This window comes from Gymnoscopelus microlampas, assembly GCF_963454915.1.
Source record: "Gymnoscopelus microlampas genome assembly, chromosome: 12".
Classification (NCBI taxonomy): domain Eukaryota; kingdom Metazoa; phylum Chordata; class Actinopteri; order Myctophiformes; family Myctophidae; genus Gymnoscopelus; species Gymnoscopelus microlampas.
This window is the reverse complement of record NC_139949.1, coordinates 40,942,158-40,953,859: the sequence shown is the minus strand read 5'-3', so window position 1 is coordinate 40,953,859 and position 11,702 is coordinate 40,942,158. Positions and strand designations below refer to the sequence as shown.

Below are 11,702 nucleotides of genomic sequence, written 5' to 3'. Positions count from 1 at the left end.
AAGCCTGTGTGTTCCTTCTTGTTCCTTTTAATGCTCAGTGAGCGACAGCTGCAATATCCTCTCCAGCTCCTCTTTCTCCTGTTGCATCCTCCTGTGCTCATCGTCCTCCTGAGCTCGGGCTGAGAGCTCCATGGCCAGGCGGAGGTCCGGGTCGAGGCCAGAGTTGTCCCTCTGCGACAGCTGCAGTATCCTCTCCAGCTCCTCTTCCTCTTGCTTCCTCATCTCGTCTTCCTGGACGTGAGCTCGGGCCGAGAACTTGAAGGGGTTCTCGTCGAGGGATAGCTGCAGCACCCTCTCCAGCTCCTCGTCCTCTTGCCTCCTCCTCCTCTGCTCGTCTGCCTCTTGAGCTCGGGCCGAGAGCTCCATGGCCAGACGGAGGTCTCGGTCTACGTTGATATCGGGGGGCTCGTAGAGGCGGGCACGTTGAGGCTCGCCGTCGTCGTCGGGCACCTCGTCAGAGAGGGCTAGGGGCTGGGGGAGGATGCCCAGCTCCTCCTGGGCCTTCTGCTTCTGTTTAACCTCATCAGCTACGTCCGGAAACAGCTCACAAAACTCTTTGTCCTGGAGGTTGAAGGCCAGGCTTTGGGCTGACAGTTGTCTTTTTTTGGCATCGGAGGTGATAATGCTGCCCAGGGTGGAGTCTTTCCCCACCATGAAGCTAAGCAGGCCGGTGAGGATAGTGGATACGGACCAGACAGGATTCCATGTATCTGGGTGGTGGTCTGAGATGGACAGACATAAACGTGAGTTGCACGCAAATCTCCCATTTGGTGTTATCATGTAGATACTGGGTGGTTTGAAAGGGAATTCCTGTGGAAATACAAGTTTACCATGGTAGTATCCTCCTTCATAGGGGGTTTTCTCCGGACCTCTAACAAGATAGTGCCATTCCAGAATGTTGGAGGGGAGAGGTTCTGCACTGATGAAAGGCACTGGGTCTTTCTTTATTTTGAGGTAATCCTGGTTCAGTCGTTGGATGGCTGTAATCGAAGCGTTCTTGTTCCTGTTGTTGTTCATAGCTGCTAAGGTCCAGCGTAAGGCATCTACTCCTGGCTACACCAGATTAAAATCTGTTGTTTTCACTGTGACTTTCAGATCTTATTTAGACTGACCGAGATTTGGTCTGATGTCACTGTTACGTATTTTAGCCAAAGCCTTACTATAAATGGACTGACACCTGCCTGTTGATCGCCGAAAGCTGCCTCCAGTCTTTCCTCTGGATAAAATAAATAAATCATGTCACGACCCGAGTCGTTCGGATATGTGGTTGTACAGAACTGCCGATCCGACCGATATGTCAATATAAAGGCATTTATGGATATCCAGTTGTCCAGAACTGCAGATCCAACCGGTATATGAGCATATACTGATCAGGGATCTCCATATATGGGCATAAAAAGGACAACGACTGACATATACAGAGATCTCCATATATGGGCATAAAAAGGACAAGGACTTGGCTGCTCTGCCTTTCTTGATGGATGTGGTTGTTACGGGGCCAGAGCTCTGCTCTGGACACGTATTGTTATTCGCATTATTCTGTCACTTCTTCTTCTGCCACTTTTCGCAGTTCTGGCTGAACCGTGCAGTCGCTTTTTACGAAACTCGGCCATATGGTAGATGGTCATGAAAAACGATCAAGAAATAATTCTCACACTCATTCGTCAAAAGGTGGCGCTATAGCACTCAATTGAAAAATGCCAACTTTGAACAGGTACAACTCATGCCCTGTTTGACCTACAGCCATGAAACTTGGATACACATATGCGTCTCCTCATGCTGAACAACTTTCACACTCTGACTTTTGACCTCTGACCTTTAGATCTCCCACCATTTTGAATTATATGAAAAGCAGTCATTGGCTCCTAACTTCTGCATTTTTTCACTTATGGAAAATCCGTTGGAAATTTTTGTAGAAAGTGGTCCAAAGTTCAAGTGTGAAACGTTTCGTGCAGATTGCTCAAAAATCCCAGGAGGAGATAGATTTTAACTATTACAGTTTTATGAAAATTATTCATCTGTGCCTAAAACATACATGCAGACTCACATTTCTTTGAAACTTTGCAGAAATGTAGAGGGTCATTCCAAATATCACTGAAACCAATCTTACTCCAATTGGCCAAAAGGGGGCGCTATAGCAATTTTTTGAAAAGGCAGACTTTAAACAGGCATAAGTCATGCCTCGTTTGGCCGAAAGTCGTGAAACTTGCTTACACATGTGCCTTGACTCATGAGGAACACACGTATCGATTTGACCATTAAGCTCCGCCCTTAGATTTTCCGCAATTTTGAGCAGTTTGAAAAATACTTGTTTTTGCCAGTTCTGGCTTAACCGTGCATATGCTTTTTACGAAACTCGGCCATATGGTAGATGCTCATGAAAAACTACCAAGAAATAATTCTCACACTCATTCGTCAAAGGGTGGCGCTATAGCACTCAATTGAAAGTGCCAACTTTGAACAGGTACAACTCATGCCCTGTTTGACCTACAACCATGAAACTTCGATACACACATGCGTCTCTTCATGCCCGACAACTTTCGTGGTTTGACTTTTGACCTCTGACCTTTAGATCTCCCACCATTTTGAATTATATGAAAAACAGTCATTGGCTCCTAACTTCTGCATTTTTTCACTTATGGAAAATCCGTTGGAAATTTTTGTAGGCAGTGGTCCAAAGTTCAAGTGTTAAACGTTTCGTGCAGATTGCTCAAAAATCCCAGGAGGAGATAGATTTTAACTATTACAGTTTTATGAAAATTATTCATCTGTGCCTAAAACATACATGCAGACTCACATTTCTTTGAAACTTTGCAGAAATGTACAGGGTCATTCCAAATATCACTGAAACCAATCTCACTCCAATTGGCCAAAGGGGGGCGCTATAGCAATTTTTTGAAAATGCAAACTTTAAACAGGCAAAAGTCATGCCTCGTTTGGCCGAAAGTCGTGAAACTTGCTTACACTTGTGCCTTGACTCATGAGGAACACATCTATCGCTTTGACCAGTAAGCTCCGCCCTTAGATTGTCCGCAATTTTGAGCAGTTTGAAAAACACTTAAACCCAGGATTTTTCAGCTATTTGCGTGAAACTGTATCATGTGTGTGATCTCCTTTTTCACAGTTACTTGTCTGTTGGGCCAATGGCGTCTCCCTTAAATGAATGCCTCACAATCTCAAGGTCGCCAGTTCAAGCCTCACTTGATGCACACTTAATTTAAGTTGAATTGCAAACAACATGACTGTATCAATGAATACATGTGAAAATGGTAAAGATAACCTGAAATGCTTATTTGAGAGTACGTTTTTTTAACGTATGACATAATAGCTGATCTACAATCTCACAACTTTTCATGGTTTGTGAGCTTGTAGATCGGCTACTTTCACTAGTTTTGGTTCTGAGGAGATGTACAATTTCTTCATTGGTAAATGGTTTGTGAACGAGTGATCTTAGTGTTAGTGAAACAGGGGCTTGGTTCATGAAAGAAGGCAAGAGTTTATGATCTTCAACAGACAATATCAGCCTGGACAAAGCTATAGCACTATAGGTAGTGTTGCAGCCTATTAGTCTGAAGGTTGAGAGTTTGAATCCTGTTAATGGCAGTAGGTTGAGATGTCCAATCAAACCATTATGTTTCCATCTCTCTCTCTCATCAATCTATTGTTTCCATGTCACTCTCTCTCTCTTCAATCCATTCCGTTTCCATGTCTCTCTCTCTCTCTCTCTCTCTCTCTCTCTCTCTCTCTCTCTCTCTCTCTCTCTCTAGTTTCCATGTGTCTCTCTCTCTCTCTCTCTCTCTCTCTCTCTCTCTCTCTCTCTCTCTCTCTCCCCACTGGCCCCGTATTATCGCTGCTTGCAGCTATATTTTGTGTTTTGTGTTTGTGTTTTTTGTTTGTTTGTTGTATAATATGTGAACCTTGTAATCACTGCAAACCTGTATTATGTTCTTGGATCCAGCTACTAACAAACCTATGTTTAAACAGTGACAATAAGACAACTGTTTGTATTTATAATGGATGATACCCAAGGATAAAAAATTATTCATGTTAATATCGGAGTCTAGTGCCTAAAATAGACTCACTTAGGACATGGGTTGCTCTATATGAACCTAACATTATTACACTCTCTGAAACATGGCTTTCCTGTGACATCCCAGATAATATAGTTAAAATCACTAACTATGCTCTTTATAGATCTGACAGGCGCACCAAGGGCGGAGGAGGTGTGGCTATATATGTTTCAAATGATCTTGTAAGTGAGCTAACCACAGCCACAGTGGAGCCTCTACATTTTGAAGGTATTTTTGTTAAGATACACTTTCATGAAAATAAATATATAACTATTGGAAGCATATATAGGCCACCCTCTGCACCTGCAGAGTCATTCAACTGTATGATCTCTACTATCAATTCCATTCCCTTTAGAAATGAAGTTCTATTATTAGGTGGCTATAATAACAAGAAATGACAAAGTCATAATATACCAGCTTGCGGGAGGCTTTTTATGCCCCAATCTGCAGCACAAAATGTAAAAGTTGTCTTTAAAATAAAATCTCAGCCATTCCAGTGTGTGTGTGTGTGTGTGTGTGTGTGTGTGTGTGTGTGTGTGTGTGTGTGTGTGTGTGTGTGTGTGTGTGTGTGTGTGTGTGTGTGTGTGTGTGTGAGTGAGTGAGTGAGTGAGTGAGTGAGTGAGTGAGTGAGTGAGTGAGTGAGTGAGTGAGTGAGTGAGTGAGTGAGTGAGTGAGTGAGTGAGTGAGTGAGTGAGTGAGTGAGTGAGTGAGTGAGTGAGTGAGTGAGAGGCCTCCTTAACATTCCATTCAAGCAGGTCTTTTGTTTGCACAGCTAATGGCCCTAAGGCTTGCTGCAGGGGGGGGGGCTGTTCAGAGTATGGGAAAGGGGAAAGTATCCCCATTGGCTTAAAGGACAGCCAATCACACAAATGTGTCGAATGCAAATCTGTAATGTGTTGATTGCAAATCTGTAATGTGTTGAATGCAAATCTGTAATGTGTTGAAAGTTGGTCTGTCGATTCCTAGACCAGCTTTGCAAGCTGGTAAAAATTGGGCAGATAGAGCATGTTCCAACGTAAAAAATATGTTTAATAATATAAATCTTACTCAATTAATTACTGAGCCTACCCGAATTACACCTACGACACAGACACTGCTTGACTGGATAGTTGTTTCACATCCAAATAGAATTTTGGGTAGCACTTTACAATAATGACCCGTTATAAAGCATTTATAAACGTTTATAAGTAGTTTGTAGACTATTAACAAATCATTAACAACCTGTTTGTTGACATTTGTAAATGATTACTAAAACCTTTATAACTACAGTTACAAATCATTTGTAAAGTATTAGTAAGTAGTGAACTATTCATGAATAAGCCATTTATATACATCTGTAAAAGATTATTAAATCATTTGTAACGACCCATTCTAAAGCATTTATAAACGTTTATAAGCAGTTTGTAGACTATTAACAAATCATTAACAACCTGTTTATTGACATTTGTAAATGATTACTAAAACCTTTATAACTACGGTTACAAATCATCTATAAAGGTATTAGTAACTATTCATGAATAAGCCATGTATAATACATCTGTAAATGATTATTAAATCATTTGTAACTGATGTTACATAATATATACAAGCTATTGGTAGCTTGTTCATGTTTAACATATGCTTTGTTAAACATTCCTAAAGTATCTATAAATCCTTAGTACATGTTATTATGTGCCCTATAGTAAAGTGAAGACAGTTCATCATTTACAACTGTCTGTTAATGTGTTTGTTCATGTTTAACATGCTTTGTAAAACATTCCTAAAATATCTATAAATCCTTTGTACATGTTATTATGTGCCCTACAGTAGTGAAGACAGTTCATCATTTATGACTGTCTGTTAATGTGGACTTTCTCCTTACCTGTTGCAAACTACCTGGCTTTCATGAATGCAGACACCAAACAATTACTAGAATTATCATTTATCATTTTTTTTTTATTATCATTATCATCATACCTGTTCTTCGGTTAACCCATTAAGACCTGAGGCGAGTCTAAAAATGTTTTCTAAATCCTAACATTTTTTTGAAACCCCTCCTGAAGGCACGCCAACTTGTAGGCCAGTGTGTACACGTTATGACGAACCTTCGCGACAGATTCCAACGCAGAGCAGAATCTGTTCTTGAGAGATTATGAAACCTTTAATATATAAACATAAAAACCTTGAAAATGAGTTTTATACTGATGAACAGGAACTTAAAGTATGTTGATCCAAGCCGGTCAGCCGAAACACAATCCATTGATTGGTCATTAAAATAAACATGCTTTGAACACTAGAGATTCTCAAGTGTGTCCTGATCCAGAAAAGGTTGAGAACCAATACTCTATAGTTCAACATCCTCATTGCTTTAATATTGATGAGTCCAGGCACATTGTTTAAATCTTTTTTCATAGTTTTTATTGTATGCATTCAAAAACTATTACCATCCTTCTTAAAACGGCCAATCACATGCTCTGGTAAGTGAAACTCACTGGTTTTAATTAGGCTACTGGATTAATGAACTTTACCACACACTTAATTAGGCTAAATACTGTATTAATGAGCTTTACCACACAATTTGGCTAAATACTGGATTAATAAACTTTACCACACATTTAATTAGGCTAAATACTGGATTAATGACCTTTACCACACATTTAATTAGGCTAAATACTGGATTAATAAACTTTACCACACATTTAATTAGGCTGAATACTGGATTAATGACCTTTACCACACATTTAATTAGGCTGAATACTGGATTAATGACCTTTACCACACATTTAATTAGGCTGAATACTGGATTAATGAACTTCATGTGATGTCATGTAAAACTGCATTTTCAGGTTGGTGGAGGTTGGTACTGGACTCTGGACCTTCTGGAGCAGGCCCGGATACAGAAGTTATTAATGAGGGGGGCAATAAGAAATGCTGGTGGCGAAAAAAATGCTGGTGACGAAAAATGACGAAAAATGCTGGTGACGAAAAATGCTGGTGACGAAAAATGACGAAAAATGCTGGTGACGAAAAATGACGAAAAATGCTGGTGACGAAAAAATGCTGGTGACGAAAAATGACGAAAAATGCTGGTGACGAAAAATGACGAAAAATGCTGGTGACGAAAAATGCTGGTGACGAAAAATGACGAAAAATGCTGGTGACGAAAAATGACGAAAAATGCTGGTGACGAAAAAATGCTGGTGACGAAAAATGACGAAAAATGCTGGTGACGAAAAAATGCTGGTGACAAAAAATGCTGGTGACGAAAAATGCTGGTGACGAAAAAATGCTGGTGACGAAAAATGACGAAAAATGCTGGTGACGAAAAAATGCTGGTGACGAAAAATGACGGTGACGAAAAATGCTGGTGACGAAAAATGACGAAAAATGCTGGTGACGAAAAATGCTGGTGACGAAAAATGACGAAAAATGCTGGTGATGAAAAATGCTGGTGACGAAAAATGACGAAAAATGCTGGTGACGAAAAATGACGAAAAATGCTGGTGACGAAAAATGACGAAAAATGCTGGTGACGAAAAATGCTGGTGACGAAAAAATGCTGGTGACGAAAAATGCTGGTGACGAAAAATGCTGGTGACGAAAAATGCTGGTGACGAAAAATGACGAAAAATGCTGGTGACGAAAAATGCTGTTGACGAAAAATGACGAAAAATGCTGGTGACGAAAAATGCTGGTGACGAAAAATGCTGTTGACGAAAAATGACGAAAAATGCTGGTGACGAAAAAATGCTGGTGACGAAAAATGGCAAAAAATGCTGGTGGCGAAAAAATGCTGGTGACGAAAAATGACAAAAAATGCTGGTGACGAAAAAATGCTGGTGACGAAAAATGACGAAAAATGCTGGTGACGAAAAATGCTGGTGACGAAAAATGCTGGTGACGAAAAATGACGAAAAATGACGAAAAATGCTGGTGACGAAAAAATGCTGGTGACGAAAAAATGCTGGTGACGAAAAATGACGAAAAATGCTGGTGACGAAAAAATGCTGGTGACGGAAAAATGCTGGTGACGAAAAATGACGAAAAATGCTGGTGACGAAAAAATGCTGGTGACGAAAAATGACGAAAAATGCTGGTGACGAAAAATGACGAAAAATGCTGGTGACGAAAAAATGCTGGTGACGAAAAATGACGAAAAATGCTGGTGATGAAAAATGCTGGTGACGAAAAATGACGAAGAATGCTGGTGACGAAAAATGACGAAGAATGCTGGTGACGAAAAATGACGAAAAATGCTGGTGACGAAAAAATGCTGGTGACGAAAAATGACGAAAAATGCTGGTGACGAAAAATGACGAAAAATGCTGGTGACGAAAAATGGCGAAAAATGCTGGTGACGAAAAAAATGCTGGTGACGAAAAATGACGAAAAATGCTGGTGACGAAAAATGACGAAAAATGCTGGTGACGAAAAATGACGAAACATTTTGGTGACGAAAAATGACGAAAAATGCTGGTGACGAAAAATGACGAAAAATGCTGGTGACGAAAAATGACGAAAAATGCTGGTGACGAAAAAATGCTGGTGACGAAAAATGACGAAAAATGCTGGTGACGAAAAATACTGGTGACGAAAAAATGCTGGTGACGAAAAATGACGAAGAATGCTGGTGACGAAAAATGACGAAAAATGCTGGTGACGAAAAAATGCTGGTGACGAAAAATGACGAAAAATGCTGGTGACGAAAAATGACGAAAAATGCTGGTGACGAAAAATGGCGAAAAATGCTGGTGACGAAAAAAATGCTGGTGACGAAAAATGACGAAAAATGCTGGTGACGAAAAATGACGAAAAATGCTGGTGACGAAAAATGACGAAAAATGCTGGTGACGAAAAATGACGAAACATTTTGGTGACGAAAAATGACGAAAAATGCTGGTGACGAAAAATGCTGGTGACGAAAAATGACGAAAAATGCTGGTGACGAAAAATGACGAAAAATGCTGGTGACGAAAAAATGCTGGTGACGAAAAATGACGAAAAATGCTGGTGACGAAAAATACTGGTGACGAAAAAATGCTGGTGACGAAAAATGACGGTGACGAAAAATGACGAAAAATGCTGGTGACGAAAAAATGCTGACGAAAAATGACGAAAAATGCTGGTGACGAAAAAATGCTGGTGACAAAAAATGACGAAAAATGCTGGTGACGAAAAATGCTGGTGACGAAAAATGCTGGTGACGAAAAAATGCTGGTGACGAAAAATGACGAAAAATGCTGGTGACGAAAAAATGCTGGTGACGAAAAATGCTGGTGACGAAAAATGCTGGTGACGAAAAATGACGAAAAATGCTGGTGACGAAAAATGACGAAAAATGCTGGTGACGAAAAATGACGAAAAATGCTGGTGACGAAAAATGCTGGTGACGAAAAAATGCTGGTGACGAAAAATGCTGTTGACGAAAAATGACGAAAAATGCTGGTGACGAAAAATGCTGGTGACGATAAAATGCTGGTGACGAAAAATTGCAAAAAATGCTGGTGGCGAAAAAATGCTGGTGAAGAAAAATGACAAAAAATGCTGGTGACGAAAAAATGCTGGTGACGAAAAATGACGAAAAATGCTGGTGACGAAAAATGACGAAAAATGCTGGTGACGGAAAATGACGAAAAATGCTGGTGACGAAAAAATGCTGGTGACGAAAAAGTGCTGGTGACGAAAAATGACGAAAAATGCTGGTGACGAAAAAATGCTGGTGACGAAAAATGACAAAAAATGCTGGTGACGAAAAATGACAAAAAATGCTGGTGACGAAAAATGCTGGTGACGAAAAATGACGAAAAATGCTGGTGACGAAAAATGACGAAAAATGCTGGTGACGGAAAAATGCTGGTGACGAAAAATGACGAAAAATGCTGGTGACGAAAAAATGCTGGTGACGAAAAATGACGAAAAATGCTGGTGACGAAAAATTACGAAAAATGCTGGTGACGAAAAAATGCTGGTGACGAAAAATGACGAAGAATGCTGGTGACGAAAAATGACGAAAAATGCTGGTGACGATAAAATGCTGGTGACGAAAAGTGACGAAAAATGCTGGTGACGAAAAATGCTGGTGACGAAAAATGACGAAAAATGCTGGTGACGAAAAATGACGAATAATGCTGGTGACGAAAAATGACGAAAAATGCTGGTGACGAAAAATGCTGGTGACGAAAAATGACGAAAAATGCTGGTGACGAAAAAATGCTGGTGACGAAAAATGACGAAAAATGCTGGTGACGAAAAATGCTGATGACGAAAAATGCTGGTGACGAAAAATGACGAAAAATGCTGGTGACGAAAAATGACGAAAAATGCTGGTGACGAAAAATGCTGGTGACGAAAAATGACGAAAAATGCTGGTGACGAAAAATGCTGGTGACGAAAATACATCTGCTATCCTTTGCTATTTTTGTCCACTCTATTAAAGTATTAAACAACGCTTAAAGTGCAATCACACTTTGGTAGATGTTTGGGTTGTGTTTACCTGTCATTCTGTAATACAATTGGTGAGATACTGTATATCACTCCGTTGTGCAGTTGATGAAATGAATAATCCAATAATAGTGACTTCCATTGTAAGATGAAACAGCTGTCAAAGTCACCCTTTTAGCACACAAATGAACGCAACCAAAGCTGATTCCGACAATATATGACATCACAAAAGCCAGTACGAAATAAACATATCAACTTCATGTTGATTTAGCCATTTTCTGTGGAAGAAGGAAGGAAGAATCCCGGACTGCATTTACATTTTTCTTTAAAACACTCTTCGTACTGGCTTTTGTGATGTAATATATTGTCAGAATCAGCTTTGTTTCCATACGGTAATGGGGCTAAAAGAGTGACTTTGAGCTGCTGCATCGGACAAGACGCTATGTTTGGATTATTCATTTCGGTAGCACTTTACAATAATGACCCGTTATAAAGCATTTATAAACGTTTATAAGTAGTTTGTAGACTATTAACAAATCATTAACAACCTGTTTGTTGACATTCGTAAATGATTACTAAAACCTTTATAACTACAGTTACAAATCATTTGTAAAGTATTAGTAAGTAGTGAACTATTCATGAATAAGCCATTTATATACATCTGTAAAAGATTATTAAATCATTTGTAACGACCCATTCTAAAGCATTTATAAACGTTTATAAGCAGTTTGTAGACTATTAACAAATCATTAACAACCTGTTTATTGACATTCGTAAATGATTACTAAAACCTTTATAACTACGGTTACAAATCATCTATAAAGGTATTAGTAACTATTCATGAATAAGCCATGTATAATACATCTGTAAATGATTATTAAATCATTTGTAACCGATGTTACATAATATATACAAGCTATTGGTAGCTTGTTCATGTTTAACATATGCTTTGTTAAACATTCCTAAAGTATCTATAAATCCTTAGTACATGTTATTATGTGCCCTATAGTAAAGTGAAGACAGTTCATCAGTTACAACTGTCTGTTAATGTGTTTGTTCATGTTTAACATGTTTTGTAAAACATTCCTAAAATATCTATAAATCCTTTGTACATGTTATTATGTGCCCTACAGTAAAGTGAAGACAGTTCATAATTTATGACTGTCTGTTAATGTGGACTTTCTCCTTACCTGTTGCAAACTACCTGGCTTT

General features: G+C 39.2%; 1 protein-coding gene across 1 annotated transcript; it reads right to left on the bottom strand.

Annotated features, from left to right (window-relative positions):
- Window positions 1-27: 27 nt before the first annotated feature.
- Window positions 28-1,017, bottom strand: LOC311057345 (ubiquitin-conjugating enzyme E2 J2-like; the record flags this gene model as incomplete). The annotated part of the gene is made up of 1 exon (XM_084074300.1): window positions 28-1,017. The coding sequence occupies one exon, from the start codon at window positions 1,015-1,017 to the stop codon at window positions 28-30; it is 990 nt and encodes a 329-aa protein (XP_083930426.1).
- Between the last annotated feature and the right edge of the window lie 10,685 nt (window positions 1,018-11,702).